The 23051-nt window shown below is 37.1% G+C and overlaps 1 protein-coding gene across 1 annotated transcript in view; it reads right to left on the bottom strand.

Moving 5' to 3' along the window:
* The window catches only part of Cntn6 (contactin 6), a 384479-nt gene that overhangs the window by 149464 nt on the left and 211964 nt on the right, over nt 1–23051 (bottom strand). Inside the window, 2 exon segments of the mRNA XM_008822699.2 lie at nt 3841–3943; nt 5871–6074. Coding sequence (XP_008820921.2) covers nt 3841–3943; nt 5871–6074 — 307 coding nt within the window.

Raw genomic sequence — 23051 nt, 5'->3', positions numbered from 1 at the left:
CAAAGTGGCCATGGTGGCAGATATGGAGGATATGCATGGTCTCGACAGCATGGACTCCCATTCACAAAGGCTGATCTGGCTACAGCTTCTGCTGAGTGCCAGATCTGCCAACAGTAGAGACCAACACTGACCCCCCCCCCCGCCATATGGCACTATTCCCTGTGGCGACCAGTCTGCAGCTTGGTGGCAGGTTGACTACATTGGACCACTTCCATCTTGGAGAGGACAGCGTTTTTTCCCTAGAGGAATAGACACTTATTCTGGTTGTGGATTTGCCTTTCCTGCATGTAATGCTTCTGCCGAAACTACCATCCAGGGACTTACAGGATGCCTTACCCACTGTCATGGTATTGCGCACAGCATTGCTTCTGACCAGGGAACTCATTTCATAGCCAAAGAAGTGTTACAGTGGGCCCATGGTCATGGAATCCATTGGTCTTACCATGTTCCCCACCATCCTGAAGCAGCTGGCTTGAGAGAACCATGGAATGGCCTCTTAACGACATAGTTACAGCGCCAACTAAGTGGCAATAGCCTGGAGAGCTGGGGCACTGTCCTCCAGAAGGCAGTGTATGCTTTGATTCAGCATCCAATATATGGTACAGTTTCTCCTATAGCCAGGATTTACGGGTCCAGGAATCAAGGGGTGGAAGTGGGAATGATTCCACTCACTCTCACCCCTGGTGACCTTCTATGAACATTTTTGCTTCCTGTATCCTCAACTTTGCACTCTCCTGGCTTAGATGTTTTGGTTCCAGAGGAGGGAGTGCTTCTGCCAAAAGAGACAACACATATTCCATTGAACTGGAAGCTAAGACTTCCTCCTGGCCACTTTGGGCTTCTGATGCCCTTAAGTCAGCAGGCTGAGAAAGTTATAACAATATTTGGAAGGGTGATTGACCCAGACTACCAGAGGGAAATTAGACTGGTTCTCCACAATGGAGGTAATGAAGATTATATCTGGAAGGCAGGGGATTCCTTAGGATGACTTTTGGTGTTACCATGTCTTGTGATTAAGGTCAAAGAGAAACTGCAACAATTCAATTCAGACAGGATAACAAATGGCCCAGACCCTTCAGGGATGAAAGTATGAGTCACTGCTCCAGGGAAAGAGCCAAGACCTGCAGAGGTGCTTGCTGATGGTGGAGGAAATACAGAATGGGTAGTAGAGGAAGGTAGTTACAAATACCAACTTAGGCCACAGGACTAGTTTCAGAAACATGGATTGCATTGACATAGTATTTTTGTCCTATTTGGTTAAGAATAGACTTATGTGCATGTATACACATATGTTACCAAGTACTTGTATTATTCTTTTCGAATGTGTAATTGAGATAATTGTTAAGTGGTTAAGTGTTGTGAACCTATATGATTATATTGGGTTGTGAGACACTAAAGGACTAAGCATTCCTCGAAGACCTTATCACCTACTCTAAGATATATATTGCATTGGTTATTGTATGATGGGATAGTCATATCATGTTAGGTGAAATTATGACCTCAACATTGTTTTCATTTGAAAATTAAGCATGACATAGAGAGATGCTATTGGGTGTCAAGTTGACAAGGGTGGACTTGTGATGGCCAATCCTGGGTGTCAACTTAACTGGATCTGGGATTAACTGAAATGAGAGAGATTTTCTTAATTGGATCATCTGAAACTGGAAGACACGCCCTAAATGTTGGTGTTACCTTCTGATGGCATCCCATATAAAAGACCAAGGCAGAGGAGAATGCCAGGCTTCTTGCTGCTTGCCTTCTCTCTCGCTGGTGAGTTCGTCTTGCTGCTGTAGAATGAAGACTAGCTGATCTTTTGGAATTCCTCAGACCTTCAGCTCCAGATATGGACTACTGAGACATCCAGCCTTGTGGACTGAGAGACTATGGATTCTCAGCCTCTCCAATGTAGCCCAGCCATTATTGGACTACTCAGACTCTATCCTGTGAGCTAAGCTGATAAATATGCATATGTATTCATTCTACCGGTTCTGTTTCTTTGGAGAACCCTGACTAATACACTGGCTAAGTTCATGTCTGAACTAAATCTTGTGTAAGCCTTTTCAATTCTAACTACCCCACTCCACATCCAAGGAAAATATGATCTTAATTCTTATTGGGTAAGAATATGGAAATGTGCAGAGGTTATAAATATTTTTCCCAATGACCACATAACTATTTTGAAAATTGGGAATTGAGTCTGTCTTCATTAATTTCAAAAGCAGTTATCTCACTAATTATTTTAAAGTTCCTAAATCACAATAGAAGCATGAAATTGAACAGGTTACTTACTTATTTAATCCTAGTTTCATTTTCACAAAAGTAATGAAAATGATTTCTTCTACAAAATTTTAAACTATATGCATGATCTCATATCATAAAGGCTCTACTACAGGGGTAAAAACGAAATTATTTCCTGCAGCGTTTTGAGGGCCAGCCTCAATTGCTTTCATAGTTTTGTTTTTGTGATGTAAGAACAGTTTCTTTTTAAATTTAGGAATATTTTCCTTTACTGAAAAGAACAGAATAATTTCCTTTTCTGAAGTTTTGATTCATTGGTTTGTATTTTAGAATGATAATCTAATCTTCAAAGTATTTTATTAAAAATTATGTGATGACTGATGTCACTATAAATTAGTGAAAGTTTAAAATGGTGGGAATTTATTGTGCATCAACAGTAATACAAACAAAAATTGATTTAAAATGATGATTACTATTTTCTTGAGAATAATTAATATAGCAGCAATAGTTTATTAGAGAATTGCAAGAATGCAAAAACTGCGTGAAAAACTATGATTGTTTCCTTCCATAAGGAATCAATAATATGAGAGATCTAATTCAAAGCTGTATACAAATTTATTAAAAGGAAACTTAAAGATTCAATAGGTAGTACATATTGCTGAGCACATTAATTAAAAATAAGACCGGCACTTTTAAGGATGCTTTCCAGTTCTGAAAAATAAATCTTGATTTCATCACTGTGCTGGTTACTTTAAAATAGTCTTTGGATTTAAAGATAACCTCACATAGCACACAGTTGAAGTTTATTCTAATAGGCAAAACATATTTTGTTTTCAGGAAGCATGGGTATGAGCTATGGGCTTCTATGAAATGAAGAAATCAGACTTCACACCAGACTACCAAAGGAGAATCTGAATTTACTCATGTTCCGTGTTAACTCATACACATACTTATGCTTAGAAACAGCAGAATCAATCTATCTGCCTCCTTTTCTTGTATTTACTGATGTTTATAGGCATACAAGTCAAATTTAAACATCATTAAAAAATCAAGGAATGTTCTTGATATTCAGTGCCAAAAGCATAAATATTTTCCTGGCTTGAAGGTATTCCAAACCTGTCCCTAACAGATATTTATCTGAGTAAAACAAGCTACTCAGGGAGGATTGGACACAATTCTAATTATCCACTATGAACAATGATGTTAATTAGCTTTATTTTGGAAAAGAACAGTGCAGGTTTTTCACTTGTAAGAATTGCTGGTTAATTAAGCATGGTGGTGCTCCAGGCAGTGTTGAAGGAGGAGTGAAGGCTATGACAAAGGCTTAGGGAGTTGCCCAGTGTCTTACACAGTGCACATATTCTCTGACAATGTGTTGCCTAAGTAAGTCACTCTGTATGGAAGAGACATCAGCAAATCAAGGGGTGAGTTTCAGCCCCCATCACTTTCATAGTATCAGACATTTTTGTTTAAATCCAATCAGAAAGTTCCACCACTGCCCAGCATTTGAAATCTATTTGGTAATATACCTTAGAGCAATGTTTGAATAATAAAAATGTTTAAAAAAAATAAAGCAATCATGAAAAAAAAAAACAACCTTACTTTCCAAGGGCAAAGCATTCCAGTTTTACAGATGAATCCTTTGCAGCTTGTACAGTTTCAGGAAAACGCACTTCAATCTTTGGCTCATATTCCCCCATGACACCTGTTAAATACCAAAAGAGCTAGCAGCATTTCTGGAGAATATAAGTTTCCTATGAATAAAGGCTTCATTAACCAAAATTTGATCATTTGGTCTTAGTAAGAGTTAGTGATTCCAGTTTGAAATGCATACCTGCTTTTGAGTTTTCGACAATGATTCTGTACTAGGGAAATTTGCACTCATCCTCCTATCCTGGAACTCATGGGCCCTGATATGTTCATGAAGGAGTGAGGAACATTTCAGCTAACACTATCAGAAATCTGATACAGCCCCACAATCCAAAATATCACTATTTTAACAGGAAAACTTATGAAATAATTGTATTGCTGAAGTTTAGTACAAAATGTTTTTCTGTTGATTTAGTGTGTAGTACACTTGTTAAATTTTTTTTAAACTTCTGAGTAAGGAATTATTTATATAAGTGAAAGTTAAAATAAGATGTTGTTCTAATGAATCATAAATATACTATCTACCAGAGGAGCTGTAACTAAAATGAATAGCTATAATCTACTTTCTTCACCTGAGTTAGCAAGTGCTACTTTGATATTTAAAAATCTTTGATCATTTTTAAATTTGATATGGTAATTATGTGACTAATCCATTACAAATAAATGCCATTTTGGTGGTCCATATATAACTATAGAAATTATGAAAATTGTTAAATAAACGTAAATGTAGATACCAATTTTTCAGACCTTGATCATGACAACATTCCAAAAAATATTACTTCTAAAGCTAAATTGGCTCATTTGATTTATTAGTATCTGATTTTCTTGCATGCTATTTGAAGAATTGTAATTGATTTATACTACATATCATGCTTCTAGCCTACTTTTTCCATTAAAAAATGATGAAGTGGACAGAAGAAGTTGAAAAAGAAGGGTTAAGATGGGGGAAGAAACAACTAAGAGTACACAAAATAAAATAAGGAAAATATTGAAGAATGACTATGGAAATTGTTAGCTTTTGGGCTTTCCCACTCATGAGCATATACTCACAGGAGGAGAGAAACTGTAGAAACCTAATGTTTGCTGGTATCTGAATAATAACTTTGCAGGTATACTTGAGTAGTTACTGACTCTGAAGTCTCTGCCATGATAACTCTGGGGAGCTGGTTTCATGGTTGTGTTAATCTGATTATCATTATAATCTTCCTTGTCTTAAACTCTTGGGGGGGGGGACAAAATCTCTATGAGTTATTGCATTTCAAATTGAAGATCTGATCATCAAACTCACTCATAATTTTTTTTATCTTTATGTATCCCACTGTGAACATTTAATTAGAGGATCAACTATAGGATTTTTAAACTTCAGTAACTTTCTAGCTCTCTAAATCTTACACTAGCAATGACTTGACTAAACCTCACAACTCATCAGAGACCAAACTGAATTATGTTCTATGGAGGCATAATTTAGTACAAATATTCCACCCTATCCCTCTTTGGAATGCTTTGCTTTACTTGGGTACAATTTTTTTTTCATTTTGCCAGCCAGGTAAATAATGAACAAAAAAATGGCAAAGATAGACAAAAATGGGGTACCAAAGACAGGCTGCTAAATGTGTTAAGAATATATTAATTCAAGTATGTAATTGGCAGCACACACACACACACACACACACACACACACACACACACACACCAACTTCCCCAGACAAGCATGTTTTTTACAAACAAGTTCTTAAGCAAAGAAAAGACAATCTGCTCCAATTCCAGGAAAGGAACAGCACAGTATACCCAGAAATGAGTGCACTGTACCATGTGCTTATAGAACTACAGGATTTTCTACTTAGATTTTAGTAGTATCTGATCTTCATCATACTCTGAAGTGCATATAAACTCAGGTGACAAGAGAATATAAGAAATCTCTGAAGACCTCCCCACACTTTAAGGACCCAGAAGTGACAGTCGCAGATAACTCATGGTCTTACCATCAGTGCGTTGCACTAAAGGAGTAGGTGGTCCTTGCACACTTCTATGGGCTTCTTTGTTTGTTACGAAGCAAGTGTAGTTGCCGACATCTGATGGCTGTACTTTGGCAATATATAAGTTCCCTGTCTCTTGAGACACAAACCGCCTTTTGTCCTCTTGAACATACAAAGGGTTATCATTGAAGGTCCATGCGTAAGTCAAATCTGAAAGATGGAAAAAATACATTATCCTTACTGCATTTATTAATTGGCTTATTTATTTTTGTTTCTTTCTTGTTTCTATTTTTGTTTTGTTTAGTTTTGTTTTTAAGACAGAGTCTCCCTGTGGCCCCAGCTGGCCTGGAACTCACTAGACCAGGCTGGCCTTGAACTCCCAGAGATTTGCCTGCCTCTGCTTCCCTAGGGATTAAAGGTGTGCATCACCACACTCGTAAGTGCATTTTTTTATCTAAGACTTATGGTTCCCATTTCATCATTACAATAAATGTCTGTTCATATTTTGCTAATTTATATGTATTCAATTGTAGTAAATATAATATTCACTATGTCCATATATACCTCGGTTTGGAAGATAAAATTGTCTTTCTCCATCAGTGCTTTTGGGATTAAGGAATATAATGATAGAATATCTAAAGAATAAGTGGGTGAGTCTGTTAGAAAAATCTACCAAATATATATAGCACTGCTGGTTTGAAGTGTACATGCTGTGTCTTTAATGATGCTTATTTCAAAGCAGTGTTTTACAGTATGCTGTCAGAAGGATTAAGCACATTTAGAGGTTGTAGTTAATTTTTTAACTTTTAAATTTTAGTTTAAATACTCTGTTGTAGATCTTTAGTTTATTCTGGCAACAGTATATAATTTTTGAGCATATTTCTGTAATAGTGTTAGGACTTAGCATACAAATAAGTAAAATTTGTAGCCTATTGCTGCTAATAGCCTCCATTGTGGATAATCCCAGTGCGGAACAGCATATGTACTTACAGAGGAATTATAGGAAACTCAGATGTGATAGGTAGTTTTAAATATCAACTTTCCATAACCTGGAGTCACCTGGAAGAGATTCTCAGATGCAGAATTATTTAGATTAGGTTGACCTGTGGGCTTGCTGTGGCAGACTGTCTTGATTGTTAATTGACCCAGCACACTGTGGGTGAAACTGCTCACTGGGCAGGAGATCCAAGATTGAACCAGCTGTCTCAAGGTCCTGCCTTGACTTCTCCTCAATGAAGGATTGTAACCTGAACTTGTAAGCCTAATATACTCTTTCCTTCTCAGTTCTTTTTGTTCGTGTATTTTATCACAGCAGCAATGAAACTAAAACACCAGAGGAAGGGCCTCCAATGAGTTGTGGTCAGAGATATCTCAGATAAACTAGCTCCAGGAAGAAGGAGACCTGTCCAGCAGCTGGCAAGTAAACAAACACTGATCATAACACACAGCAAGAGCAAGGAGCTGAAGGTTAAAGAGAGCATGCACTACATTTACTAAGCATCGTTTGACACATTGCTGAAATTTTTAATATAAATATGAATCACATAAATAATTGATATATAATGAATAAAATAAAATACATGGATAATGTGTTCAGTTTAATTAAGTCTAAATATAAACATTTAGTGAACATGATCTCTAATCAAAATGTGGAATATTTCCATCTCTTTAGAAATCATCTCCTGTTCCTTTCAGGTTAATCTTTAGCTCCAAGAACTACCATGTGATTTCAAAGATTAGATTGCTCTTGCCAATACTTGTAGTTCTTGAAAACAAAAGAAGATGAGTTGTGATTTTTTTCTTTCTTCTTTCTAACATTCCAAACATTTGCTTATGTTGCAATCCTATTCATGTTTCCTATTATTGCTAAATTAGTACTTCATTTTGTGATTACATTGCTATTTTTCCACCTTCTCATTTTATTTTTATTTTTATTTATTTTATATGCAAGAATGTTTTGTTGCATGTATGCAAGTACACCCCTGCATTGGCCAGAATAGGGCAACTGATCCCCTGGAACTGGAATTATAGAGGGATGTTAGCCACCTTGTGGGTGTGGGAACTGAACTTAGGTTCCCTGCAAAAGCAGCCAGTGCTCTTAACCACTGAAGCACCTTTCTGGCTCTGCCTCCTTCTTATTGATGAGGTTATGAAGTGTTTCCAGAGTGGAGTCCTTATATATTATAGTCAAATGAAAATTATAAGGATGTTTGTGTACATTTTTATTTTTCTTGGATAAGTTCTTAAACATGAGACATGCACTAAATATGTTTAACTATGCAAGCAACTAGAAAATTCGTGTCAGTTCAGAGGCATCTGTACCTCTCCATTCTCAACACAAGAAAGTTTCAATTGTTGCATATCTCACTGAAAAGAATGAGTTCAATTTTTACTTTGGCCCTAAGTCTTTGAAACTAACCAAATATTCTTATACACTGAAGCTTTGGATGTTTGGTTCTATCTGAAGTTAAGAAATTAGGAATAATTTGGGAAATGTGTATAGAACTATATATAAGGAAATGGAAAAAAGATACCTGGCTATAATGGTATCCCCCAAAGACAGGAAACCTATAGTTACTGGAGTAGGAAAGAAAAAAACTCTATAGTTAGGTGAAAAGTATCTTCATCTGAATGGATAATCACACACATGGGAGTTTGTGGTGGGGCACCTCAAGACTGACCAAAGCTACTCCATATTACAAGTGAGCCACAGCTAAATGCAGGAGTTAAAGTTAGAGGCAGTTAACTCAATTGTGGGAATGGAAAAGTTTGACCCAGCTGCACCAAGGTGTGTGGTTGAGAATAGGTTGGTAGGTGTGCACACAGTTGCTCCAGTGAACAGCAGATTTATGGCTTCTATACTTTCTGCTTGGCTTATTCTTGCAGAATAGAAATTGTTAGGGTCGGGGCTTTCCACACTTCAGCTTGGGAACTTAAACTTTTTACCTCTGGATGTGGTTATTCTGTATAAAAGCTTCTCCTAAGAATGGCTAGGGACTGCACTTGGAACCCAAATGCCCAGTGTAGTCTCTGGCCCAGCTATAAAAACTTTCTTTTGGCAATTTTCTGTGTCTGAATTATCTTCTCTGGTGAGACAAACTCATAACAACCATAGCAACTACCTACTAGAATATGCAACCAGTGGACTCTTATTCAGAGAGAGAGGTTTTGGATCACATTGGACAGCTGTTTATGTTAAAGACTGATATAGAAGCAAAACATATTGTACTGCAGTCGTCTTCCTCAGTTGGGAGCAGATCTCCTGAATCATTCTTAGTAACCATACTGTATGATGGGGTGACACAGACCAATGGCTATTCTTAATTAAATAAGTTCTGTACAGGAAAAACTCTGGCTGAAGTGGAAATGAAGAAACAGTGCCATTTTATCTACCCTTACAAATAAGATCACTGCAGTGGTCAGCTCTGTCAACTTGACACAATCTATAATCACCTTGGAAGAAAGTCTCCAAATGAAGGATTGAGTACATTGGGATGGCCCATAGGCATGTCTGTAGGGGATTGTCTTAACTGATGTGTGAAGACACTGCCTACCATGGATGGCACTATTCCTTAGGCAGAGGGCTCTGAACTGTGTAAGAGTCGGGAGAACGAGCTTGTAAGCAAGCAAAAAAGCAAGCATGCATGCATTTAGTCTCTCTCTGTATTCTGACTGTTATGCTAGCCCTATAAATCTGACTACCTTGCCCTCTGTGCCATAAAGGACTATATGTCCTCGAACTATAAGTCAAAATAAATCCTTTCTCTCTGAAATTGTGTTTTGTAAGGATACTCTATTTCCAGTAACAAAAATTTAGCTAATGCAATTATACCCCCCATACATAAAACATTAATTTAATAATATACTTAAGGAATCTGATTTTATGACAGAATAAAGACAAGAAGAGACAAGGTAAGAAGAGAAGAAGGAAGCAAAGGAGAAGAAAGCAGACAAAAGAAAAGAAAATCATAAAAAAACAGAAAGGTATCTACTAACACAAGACCATTAATAGCAAGGAAGAATAAAATAATTCATAAATTAAACTTTATAAATTTTATTGAGACAAAGCCATCTATACTGAAAAATATCAAATATTTTTTCAGGAAGGAATATATGAGGTAAAGATATGGTGAGGAACAACAGTAACAAAATGTTACTTTAGCAAAAAAATAATTTAAAAGTAGCATTTAGCCTTAAAACTTGTGTCAATTAAAAATAAAAATGCTCATTTGTTATTATGTGAAAATTATGTAATAAATCAGTAAGTTTAGTTTTATCATCTTACAAACTTTGTATTTGTTTGCAGGAACATGTGTGCATATATGTTCATACAAGTGTTTATATTTAAAAAATCTGGAACTGATGCAGTAGTTTTCCCAGTGATGGATGGGAGATACCCAGCCTTTTCCTGTCTACATAATGTGTTTCTGACATATTGGAAATTTAAACAAGCATGTATTAACTATGTTGATACAAGTGAGTACCCACACAGGGAGAACACAGTGTCAGAAAAACCAAACACTAGAATGGCCATCAACTGATTAAAGTAAGACCTGTAACCTTTGTATTCTTGCTCTGAACATCTCAGAACACAGCATTATATTTTATTCAGGCATCGATTCCTAAGGCTGATGCTCATTAAAAGCATTATGAAAATTAGTAGAAATACAGATTGCTAATTCTATTCGTGCCATTTGGCTTCATTATATTTCAGTTAGGTGTCATGCAATCTGTATTTTTAACCAGTTCCCAAGGACTCAGGCAGCTGAATTGCACGTTATGTTCACAGCACATTTTTCTGTGAGAAGAATAAATAATCTCAAGTCTATAAAGAGAAAGTTATCAAAATGTAGCAAAAGCTAGAAACTATGTAGCAAGTGAAAGAAGAAAAAAACCCTAAAACCCTATATTTTGACCTGGAGATAAAGATTTGGGAAGAGTAGAGTTTGCTTCATACATTGGAGGAAGATGGTGTGCTCAAGCACTTCATAAAGCCCTCTGAACCAGACAACACAAAATGTGGGACTAAGGTTAAAGGTTACAGGATGCTGGTTGGCCCTTATTATAAATAAAAACCAACAACACAGCGTGAATGTGGAATGCATTAAATGTTTGCTACCAAATGTGACACTGGTTAGGGATAGTGAGGGCAGGATGTCAGTCCTTTTGCTTTCTTGGTTTTTCTCCCAGCTGTGAGGTGAGCAGGTTTGCTTTTGCACGTGTTCCTTCACATACTTTCACAATGATATGCTGCTTCTCCCTTGGCTCTTCTCCACAGAGCCAACAGATCATAGACCACAACATCCTAACTCATGAAACGTAAGAAACTCGGAGAGCTATGATGCTTGATGATTTGTACTGCAAAGAATGAGTAGTTTCTCTCACTAGAAATGATCAAACTGTAGGTCTAATCGCTGCCCAGATCACTGCAAAATAGATGAATAAAAAGATTTGTGTTTGGAATCAATGGGTGTTTCAAACCTATATCTATGAATGTCTACTCTAATCCCAAGTTCTTCTGACCTCCCTAGGGGTCTGGGCATACTATTCACACATGCCTACAGGCAACTCATTTTATTTTTAAAACCATGCCTTGAGATACATGTCTGGTTCTCAGGTATTGAATCTTCATTCTCTTTTGCAGGGCCCTGTTGGGGTCTTTCCACACTGCCTGTGTCTATGGTTTCTAAGTTACTTTACTGATGTCCTTTGCTGCCTCACTTCTAAGCCCACTGCTCTGTTTCCACCAAAGAGATGCTCAAAGGTTTATGTTTGAAATCAGAGGGGTGTCTAGGTAGTAAATTTTTCCTCAACATGAAAAGGAGGAAAAAAATGTAGTTCAGGACCCCCTCATTGATGCTTCAACTTTTGAACCTATTGTGAAATAAAGGCAATCTTGAGAAAATTCACAGTGCCATATCTCAGTTTAGGATCCTTATTTAAGTTCTTTTTGAGCAAAGAAACAAGCTTTAGCTTTCTGAAAGCCAGCGTACCCCTTTCCACTTCACAGAAATTACAGGTTGCTGATAGAACCCAGGAAATCTTCGTATTCATCAACCTATAATCTTGGGACCTGAGACTGTAATTTTCTTCTCTTCTTTGGTGAATTCATTTTTATCTTAGCTACTCAGACTTTCCCATTTGCTCCTCTATGTGGTAGATCATTCAGTAGTGAGGCATTTAAACCTACTGGAAGAATCTAGTCAAGAAACAGGAAAAAATACATACAAGTAACAGATTTTAAAAGTGCTTTAGTTTCCTCTTCCCAACAACTGTCTTATAAAGTTAACTGAGTACTACTAATTTGCCCATTATATGGAAGAAGATGCTGGAGATTGGAGTATAAAATTAAGTTTTCAAAAGCATGTGGTGAACACACAGGAGTGTAAGCCAAGTCCAAATCCTTTGGATGCCCAACCCCCTGCTCTATCCTTAACACTGCCTTCTGAGTCTTCTACAATTCCCTTCTTGACTCTTATACCCGGACATCGGAATTCCTTTCAAACTCTTACGTTCCCTTTCTTTTCAGTCCTACTTACATTCAAAGTCAAAAGGTCCTTACTTCTCCTCAGCTATCCCATTAATAGTGCCTATCCAATGATCGCAGAAAAATTTAAAATTCTCATGGGATAAAGATTCAGCTGGCATTTGAATTAATGGCAATGTTTATTGCTAACACAGGGAATCAAAGTAAGAAAATATTGCTGAATTCATTCTTTCCTCTAAAATGGGCCATTGCAAAGCAAAGGCTCTGAACCTCAGCACTGGTGTAGGGGATGTAATTCACCTGGAACAGTGCTCGCCTAGCATGTACAACACAGCACCACATAAATTAGGGGCAAGTCTAATTCCAGCACTCAGGACATAGAGACAAGAGAATCTGGAGTTCAAGTCTATTCTGAGCCACAGGGCAAGTTTGAGTCTAGTCTGGGATACCTGAAACCTAACCTCAAAACAAAAAGAAATACAAAGCTTCAGGGTGCAGGTGAATTCTTGGCTCCTTTCTCAGAACACAGACCTGGTACACTGGGCATAGATTGCAGCCAGAGAATGTGTAAGAATCACTAAATTCTTGCTCTATCTAAATATTGCTACGGCAGGTGAGGAATTCTGCTGTAAAAGTTTTATATATAAATGCAATAACTTCATTTCTTCTCCAGGAAAAGAGAAGACCTTGGGTCTAGAAGGTCTGCCTTCTATTTATTCAGATGGAAAGATGAAGCTGGGAGGAAAGAGGTTTCTCAGATCTCAGCATCGGTGTCTATAAGGGCAGGGGTTTGAGGGAGCTGCAAATCCCACATGTTTTTCTGCAAGTGAAGAAGCAGAAAGGAAGATTGTGTCAGTCCCAGTGAGGTCTGTGACTAAGACTCAGGGTAGTTTGCATGCTCCTCTGTGCTGTTTGTCTGCTTCTTTTGACTGGTCTGGGCTACAGTGTAAGTGTCTGTGTTTAAGGTCAGGAAGGAGGGAGGGAGGGAGGGAGAGAGAGAGAACAAAGTATACTTTTGTTCTCTAGGACAGCCATTTGCAAGGCAATTTATTATCCTGGTGGGGATAAAAGGCACAAGAGGTGGAGACTGCCCATAGATTTTTAAAAGTTGCTTGTTTTCTCATTTTATGTAAAATTCTAAGGATATTTGTTTGTCACTATACATATGTGATGCTTTACATGCTTATTTATAGACATCAGCTGAAAAGTCAAAACAGATGAGGCCCCAAGTCCCTCCTGTCACTGTCTTTCTCCCTCTATTCTGCTCTGTTCTCTCCACAGGCTGACTTTGCCGCCAGTTCATTTCGGAAGCCAGCCTGCAGTGGGAGGTTTTGTTTTTATCTTTTTGTGAGTTCCATCATCAGCCACAGCTGCAACTTAATTTGTGTATTTTTTAATGGAGAAAGAAAAAAAAACCTTCTAAGTTAGAAGTTTAAAAACCTTTGCATTTGGCTTTCTTAATTAAATGTATAATTCATGAGACACTTTGGTTGAAGCCATTGGATTTTGAAATATTCTCTCCACTCTCTATGACATTTATCTGTTATTGATGATGGCCATGCATTCTCCCTGTGATGATTCAGCAGTAACGTTAGCACTGAAACATAATTGGCCCTTTCTGGAGCATTTCTGTAGTTTTTCATTGACATCGTCCTCTACAATTCTATTATTGTTAGAAATGGCAGATCTGCAGTAAGCAATTGAGAACTCTATCTGTGGCTCTCTCAAGCATACTAGAAATCCTATTTCTGCAGAGCCCAATTATGTTTTGACATCTTTAACAGCCTTATATATTTTACTGTGGTATTTAAAATACAAACACAAAAATATATATGTAGTTATACCCATTATATGGGATGTAATTTTTATTGGAGGGTGCTATCTCATGTGAAAGAGACAACTAGTATTAGACATTGACATCAAAGCCTTCCACAAAACTGCAGAACAAATCTCAAAACTGGTATCACATTTCTTGACATTAAAAAAATCATAAATGAGCTCTATAAAGAGTCTGAAGTACAGTATCCAGATTTAGCTAAAGCCCCTACCTTGGGAATTTTCCAGAACAAGCATATACTCATACAATACTGCAAACCTTTCATAGTGCTTTGGAGTTTGAACTAACTATTAGATGGTAAATAATGGTTAAACGAGTTCAATGGCAATGACCTATTCTGTGTATAGTAATTCCTTTCTTACGCTGAAGTCATCGATTGTCTGCCAAGCAAGTTTATGAAGCAATCTGAGAAGAGTCTAACAACTTCGTAATCTACTTCCATTGAGCTCCTGTTTGTTCTCTTAGTGTTGCTGCTGCTTGGAAACCAGGATGCTATTAGATCACTTCTGATTTACACACTTGATGTTTGGAAAAGGTGTAGTCTTTGAAGCTTGCAAAAAAAAAAAAAGAAAAAAGAAAAGAGGTCTAGAGGGGGAAATGGGGGGCCATGAATGAAGGAAGGAATTTGATTAAGAACTGTTGTATGAAATGTATAAAATTTTTTTTTGAAGTAAAGGCCCCTTCAGTATCTGTTATTGCTAAGTGACAGAGGATACTGGGATTTATTATACACTGACAAACCCTACCTAGAGAAGAAGTGAAAACACAGCCTTCTTTAGAGTCACTATTGGGAAAGTTCCAATTCTAAAAAAGAGGAATTCAGGGAGTGTAAATACATAAGCACTAGACTGTGTTTCTTCTCAATTTCCACCCTCTGTGGGGGAGTGCGAGAGATCAGCTATAGGTACTGCTCTCACTCAAGGATTGTCTTTGTCCATCAGGGATTTCTGCAAAGGTCTATAAGTATTTTCACCTTCATATACTGGGGAAATGATGCTACTGGTATCTAGTGGGTGACATCTGGTGGTCAAGCAAAATGCAGAATGTCTTCACAGATACGAACACAGTTTTATTTTGTCTTCAATGTGGGCATGTGGTTCATGCATTGTGATATCTTCTAACACTTTCTAATTTATTTTTAATATTTATTTATTATTTTTATTTTATATGTATGAATGCATTGCCTGCATGTGTGTAAGTGGAACTGTGTCATGCAATGTCTATGGAGGTCAAAAGAAGGCATCCCAGGAACTGGAGTTATGGTTGGTTGTTAGGCACCTTGTGGGTGTTAGGAATCAAACCTGGGTCCTCTGCCAGAGCAGCCAGCTCTTAACCACTGAGTCATCTCACCAACCCCAACTCTCCAATCTATTTTTTTATAGAGGTTCTTTCACTGAACCTGGAGTCTTCCTTTCACCTGGGATTTGCTTGACTGGGTGTGGTGGCACATACCTTTAGTCTTAGCACTTTTGAGGCAGAGGCAGCTGGATTTCTGAAAGTTCAGGCCATCTGGGGCTACAGAGAGGCCCTGTCATAAAGAAAGAAAAGGAAAAAAGAAAAGAAAAGAAAAGGAAAGGAAACAGCTAAAATCTGCTTGTTTCTTCTTCCCAGGGCTGGGGTTACAGGCATGTCCACCATTCCAACTTTTTATGTGGGAGCTGAAAATCCGAACTCAGTTCTTCATGCTTGTACAGACTTTACCCACTGAGCCATTACCCTAGTCATCAATTTTCTATAAGTCGAATTTTCTCTAAATCATGACTCATTCAAATGTTGAGAAGAAATCCTGGGTTCCATACTAATAACAACCTATACCATGAAAGAAAACTCTAATGTGCTGGCAAGTAAGGAAAAAAAAAAAAAAAAAAAGAAAACATACATCCAGGAGTGAGAGAAGTAAGAGAGTTGTGGGTATTGATGGGACCTACAGAACTGAACTTTGTTCAAGTGTAAATAGTGAGAAAAGTCATTTGCCTCTTGGCTGAAATGCTATTCATGCCTTTTAGGCAACACAATCTGCTGCTTTGATTGAGATCTATATATTACCCACTAGATACAAGGCCTCCTTCCATACCTTATATTTTATGTACAATCAGTAAATTTCTGTTCTAGGCTGGATTATGCTAAAGTCATGCAGGAACATAAACATATTGATGCTGTGTTAGGAGCTCTGGAGTCCTAGACACATACTCTTGGCCAAATTAACAGCTTTAATATGACTACTAAAGTTACAAAATGGAGATTTTTTCCCCTAAAAATGAAATAAGTTGAGATATAAATCTGACTGTGCTGAACACCCAGTGCATCGTAGACAATCATTATCTCACTCATCCATGGGATGTCAAGCCTATTTATTTATGGTGAGTTCCAAAGTCAGCTCTCTTCACCACATCTGTCTCTTGGCATTTACTTCAGCTGCTTCATCGGAATTCTCATTGTATTTCCTCTTTGGAATCTGACTAAACTACATGTCAGACATTCACTATCTCCAAGCCTGCTCTCCCTTTAGGTTTCCTGAACCAATAATTAATAACACCCCAATTTCTTGCTGTTTAGTCTAACAGCCCTGAAGTGATGTTTACCCCTCTCTTTCTTATACTGGAAGTGATTTCAGTTATATTTGCTAAACGTACTGAAGATGGCTACTTACTACCTATTTACCACTACCATCCTGGCTTAAGCCCCAATATCTCTTACCTGAATGAATTACTGTGATCACTGTTCACCTGCTGATATTCTTTCTCTGTTAGGTATATTAAAATGGAAGCCATAGAAAGTGAGCCATTCTTCTACTCAATTTCATCTAATGCATTCTGGATTTATTCAGAAACAAAGTGAGTCTTGAATCTTCATCGACTCTCCTGTTTGCTGATTGTACCCATCTACATTGACTGTCTGCTGTTCTTCCATCTTGCCAGATGCAGTTCCACCACTGGTCCTCTGCACATACAGCTGCCTAAATTGCCTTTTCTCAGAAAGTGTCTGTCACATCCTTTATTTCTCCTCTGAAATATCATGCGTTCTTCTTTCACCTGAAAACGTCTTGTAGTAACATCTAGTTCTCCCTAATCTCTGCTTCCTTCCTTCCTCTTAACACCCACTTGATTTGTTTGTTTTTATGAGACTGATGAAGTGAAAGATTATCTGTATTCTCCATTTTACCCCAAGAATGCAGAAACATAAATCGCACTTAGTAAGTACACAAAAATATTTCTAAAGTTATTGTACAACACATATGTTTAATAAATGGTATGTCAACATGATATCTTTTGCATATTCAAGGAGTTCCAGATTTAATTGATTTAATTAATTAGTACATTTGGCTTTTAAGCAGAGAATCACAGTGTAGCACAGGCTGGCATTGAAATCAGCATCAATATTCTGTCATCAACTCATGATCCTTTCGCCTCTGCCTCCTGAGTGCTGGGATTACAGGTGTGCCCTTCCAGGCCCAGGCAGAGTAGTATGTTGATTCCTGAACTGGCCTACCCAGTAAGACTCTTAGTTACTTCAGAAACAGCAAACACACTAAATGGGAGGAAAGGGATATGAAAATATGGCACTTTTCTCAGAATAATTTTCTTCACTTTTCTATAACACAATTTTGAGCCTTTCCTTGGAGTAATTTTCCATTTAAGTCAAATTGTCAACAGCTTTATTGACGTGAATACAAACACTAGGCTTCCACAACAGTGCTATCATCCTCCCACAGGCTCAGATGATCCAAACCACTGGCACAAATTCAATGGTTCTACCAACATAAAAGCTGGAACTGAGGAAATTCAAGCACAGCTCCTTTAAAACAAATCAGAAATTCACAACTCTTAGGAGGGCAGGATTGGGAGTTTTGACACAAAGAAAATTGTGGGAAGATTATACTTTGACTATGATGAAACTATTATTTCGTAGTAAAGGTGATTTTCATGATTTTGAACATGTATTTATTCTGTCATTTTTTTAAAAAAATTCATTTGGTGAGGTATGAAAATCTACTGACTGGTATATTTCTTTTAAAATATTTTTATATTATTTATTTTTGTGAGTGTGTATGTGGGTATGGCATGCCACAACACATACTGAGAACAGCTAGCTGGAGTCCATTCTCTCCTACTACATGGGTCCCAGTGATTCATTTCAAATCACCAGGTTAGGCTGCAAGGGCTTTTACTCACTGATATGTCTTGCCACCCCATGACTTGTATTTTTCATAGCCATTTTGTGGCTTTGCCTTGGAGTGTTTTTAAGTTTATTCTAAGATCAGAAAATATGCATTTCAGCTTCATTGTTAGTGGTTGTGCAGACTCTTTGTTAAAAGGAACTGAACCTCTTAACCCAAGCTCACCCAGAATGTAAGGAAGAATTTTTGGTGGAAGACCTTTTTAAATATGGTCCCAACTGAAGGCTCAGTGACAGTTTCCACACTGTCAAATAAATAAGCAAAGTAAATATTGTGTTGTTAGTCTTTACATGTATCTGTGTGGAAGGTCATTACCTTGGAACCATTCAGGAACACAACAAAAAGATAAGATATTTGCTTACCCAACTACAAATCTGTGGTTTTAAGAATCACCAAGATGTGTTGAGATGCACAAGAAGGTAGAGGAAAAGTGATTCTCTGAGAGATGGCTATCCAATGAAGGCAAGGGACACAACTGATAACAGAGGGAACTATTAAAGAATGTTTGGAAGATGAAGAAATCATAGCTCACTAATGGGGGAATTTAGGAGAAAAGAGGAAATGCCTAAAGAGGAACCTCAAAACAGTTTTACAATTGAAAGTGCATCATGGTCCCTATGTGCTCATTCCAAAAAGCTTCCAGTTAAAGCTACATTCCCCTGAAATATTTTAGAGTTAGTTAGAGTATTAGGGATGATGTGAACAGAGGCAAAATCTAGACATAAAGAAAGTCAAGAAGAACCACAGGGGTGGCTACAGTTTGGATCTTATATGTTCCTTCAAAACCTATGTATTAAATGGTTAGATCCCAGGGTGTTGCTACTGGGAGACAATGGACCTTTTAGAATTAAGGTTCAGTGGGAGGGATTTGCATCATTGAAACCATGCTCTCAAAAGGGATGCTGAGATCCTAAATCTTCTATTTTACTCTTTTATTATTTACCATGAGGGAGTAAGCAGTTTGATTTGCCACATGGACTCCCACCATGATCATCTGCCGGTGTCATTGGAGACTAAATATTCCTGAGTCTGACTTTCACTGACCTCTAAAAGTTATGAACCCAAACAAACCCTTTATCCTTAAATATAGATTATTTCAGGTACTAGATTCAAAGAAAGAAAGCTAACTGATACAGATCTCAACTGCATTTAGGAAATAGGAATAAATGTGTCAGAATATGAAAAAGGGCCCCCACTTTGTTAAAATACTGTGTTCTGAAGTTGTTGTGCATGCCAAAATTATGTTTTGCGTTATCATGAGTTAATTTTTATTTCACAATTCAAATCTTTGCCTGAAAATTTGCATTCATTTAAATCAAATTGTCAACTGTCTCTTCTAAAGAAAGTGGAGAGGGGAAAAAGGAATTCAAGAGAGGGGAATAGTAGGACACAGAGGTTATGAAACAAGAAATGGAAAAAACAAGGGGAACTTTAACTGTGGAGAGGGTTGAGGAAAGGCTATACAGGGGAGAGAGAAGAGAGATAAATAATATTTAGGTGATATAAAAAAATTATAGGAAATGTATGATTTTGCATGTAAATCTCCTGAACAATATGTATATATGTCCATGCATATGTACAGCTGAAGACTATGTAACAAAAAAATCACAGGACGAGGAAAGGGAAACCTCCCTTTGAGGTGTTGGTCAGCGTACTCTAAGATTGTACCCCCCAGAACTTGTTAAAACCATATTGCTGAAGGCAGGACATACTTTGGACTTAGGACTTGGAGCAATGGAGCTGGAACTGACCTAGAAACTCTTCCCTAAAGACTAGCTCCCTGAGAACTAGCTCTCATAGTATCAGAAGGTATTATGTAAGGTGCCAAGGGAGGAAACCTATCAGTGGCCCTACCCGTCTGTAAAGCCTATGGACCATAACAATGACCAGTCCAGAAAGTTATCTCTATTGGTGAAATAGTGACACTTTTATTTTTGGGGTAACCAACAGCTGTGAAACTGGGTTCAGTAGGAAGGAATGCATGCAAGTTTCTGTAAACATAGCAAAGCACACATGGTTAGAAATGTCATAGATCTTGAAGGAGAACCTATTACTACCACTTTCTTAGACCAATGTTTTACTATATTCTAAATATTTTTTCTTGTATTCAAAGAAAAGTATAGTTCTCCCAATGCACAAAAGAAGCATCTTTTTGCAACAGATGGAGACTATTTCACAGGTCTATAACTGCATTTTATGCATAATAGAAAAGCTGCTCCAATGAAATATCTGCAGTGTGGTAATCTAACAAGATCTGCAAAATGATAAAACCAGTTGACATGCCAAGATGAATGGGGGAATTTTCATGAGGTCCCTCCACTAGATAGAAGCAATCAAGGATACTTAGACAGGGAGAATCAGTTTTCTAACAGGATGAGCTCCTTGATGGGTTTTCTAATGGGTTGGATAGATACACTGGATTCAATCATGTTGATATTTTCTCCTGTGCCCCTGTACTGTTTCCTTGTGAAACACACCGAAACTTCCCCCGTTTTGCATATTTTTCTTTGAACACATTAGAACAACAGTATATCAAATTCTGATATCAGATATTCTGATAATACCAAGCTTATTATGATCTTTACCTTGCTGCAGCACCACTTGAACCCTCTCTCATGTCGGCGATATTTGGAGAGGGCAGATGACTAAGTTGTACTTAATTCTTATAAAAATATTCAGCCTTTATGGGTTTCTATCACTATGGGATCAGTAAGCAATTTCTGAGAAGCAGTGTTGATATCTGTATGTGAAACTTAAAAATAATATTTCCATGGAGTATTAGGATGTGATAGCAAAATGGTAGCATCCGTCATCTGATTCTATCAATGAAGAGTCAGGCAGCTTTGGACAAAGTACATTCTAAGGACTATAGATGAAGAGCTCCAATAATTAAGAATGTTGTAAAAGGAAAGCAGAAATTCAAAGAGAAGACAAAAGACGACCGAAAGCGAGATTCAATGCAGTTTTCATTCCAAACCCAGCTCAGTAGCAGAGGAGGGAAATACAGATATTAAGTATTTTTATTTTCTCATCTCCAAGTGGAACTGAGGTACTGAAGTCAGAGAAGACTGCCCAGTAAATAATCTTCACAAAAGGCAGAAAAAAAATCCATCTCAGTAGATGTACAAATCCAACAGAAACACAAGAATTATGAAAGAAAAGCAACATGTCTCCCACTAAAAGTTCATAATTCTTTAGTAACTGATCTAAAATAGTGAAAGTGAAAAGAATGTGACACCAAGGATTCCAAAAACTGGTTTCCTTATTCAAACAACCAAAAGAAAGAAAAAAGACACAGCTAAATAAAACTAGAGGCAAAAGAAAATGTTGTAACACCAGTGAAATTACACTGCAATTGGTTTTAACATCTAGAAAGAATGAACAAATGTACAGAAACACAACTGACTACAATTGAACTGTGGGCATTTGAAAATCTAATAAAATCAATAAATAATAATAATTATGATGCTGCAATAAGAAACCTTTCAAAACCTAGACCTGCTTGGATGAAAAGCTAAATTCCATCAGAATTGCCAGTGAGAACTAGTGTCAATTCTGCTCAACTATTTCACAAAGTGAAAAGGGAAAATATCCATCCAAACTAATTCTATAAATTTAGAATTACCCTTATACCAAATGGGATATGGAAACAACCAAAAAGAAAATTGCAGGTCATGATCTCTGATGAACTTAAATAAATCAAAATATTCAATAAAATAGACATGAGCGGAATGACCCAGCACACTACATTTCACATTATTATAAAAGTTGTTCATTCCATAAGCTCAGTGATACTGCAACACATACAATTCACTAAATGTAAGGGGGCACATACATAGATCTATGATAATAATTACATGGGTATTTTAATAGATAGAGGAAAAGCTTAAATAAAATACCAAAGCTCTTCATGAAAACAGTCCTGAATGCAGTGCTAGAGAGACCACTCAGCAGTTAAGAGTGCTTTCTGCTCCTGCAGAGGATTTCAATTTTTTTTCTAAGCACAGCTGTTGGATAGTTCATGACTGCCTGTATCTTCAGCTCTAGGAAATTCAGTTCCCTATTCTGGTCTCTGAAGGTCCTTGCACACATGTGTGTATACTTAGACACGTATATAAATATTTCTTAAAATAAATAATTTTTAAAATTTGAGTAAATTAGGTTTAGAAAGACAGTATCTTGACATAATTAAGATTATGTGAGAAACATATAGCAAATGTCACATCTTAATATTATATCATTATTAGTGAGAAAACATTAGCAGCATTTCTCCTCTACCAGTAACAATGCAATGAGAGCCACCTCACTTATTCACCATAGTACTGAAATATTAGTCAAAGCAATCAAATAAGAAAAGTAAATAAAAAAGAATGAAACTAGGCAAACTAGATATCAAAATATTCCTCCTTGCAGATAATGTGATTCTACACTTAGAAAACCTTATAATCTACCAAAACACTCAGTACTGATAAACAAATTTGGGAAAATAGCAGAATGCAATGTATAAATTTTAGTAGTTTCCTTTTAAATAAACAAATAATAACTCATTAAACAAGAAGCAGGGAAACAACTCCATTTGGAATAAACTTAAACACATAACAACACAATTCTAGTAATGAATTTAATCAGGAGGCAGAAATATCTTCCTGAATATTATATGACACTGAAGAAAGAAATTAGTCAGTA

The sequence above is a fragment of the Nannospalax galili genome, unplaced genomic scaffold, assembly GCF_000622305.1.
Source record: "Nannospalax galili isolate Female #2095 unplaced genomic scaffold, S.galili_v1.0 scaffold828, whole genome shotgun sequence".
Taxonomy (NCBI): domain Eukaryota; kingdom Metazoa; phylum Chordata; class Mammalia; order Rodentia; family Spalacidae; genus Nannospalax; species Nannospalax galili.
Note: the sequence above shows the minus strand (reverse complement) of the source record. Positions and strands in the feature narration are given on the sequence as shown.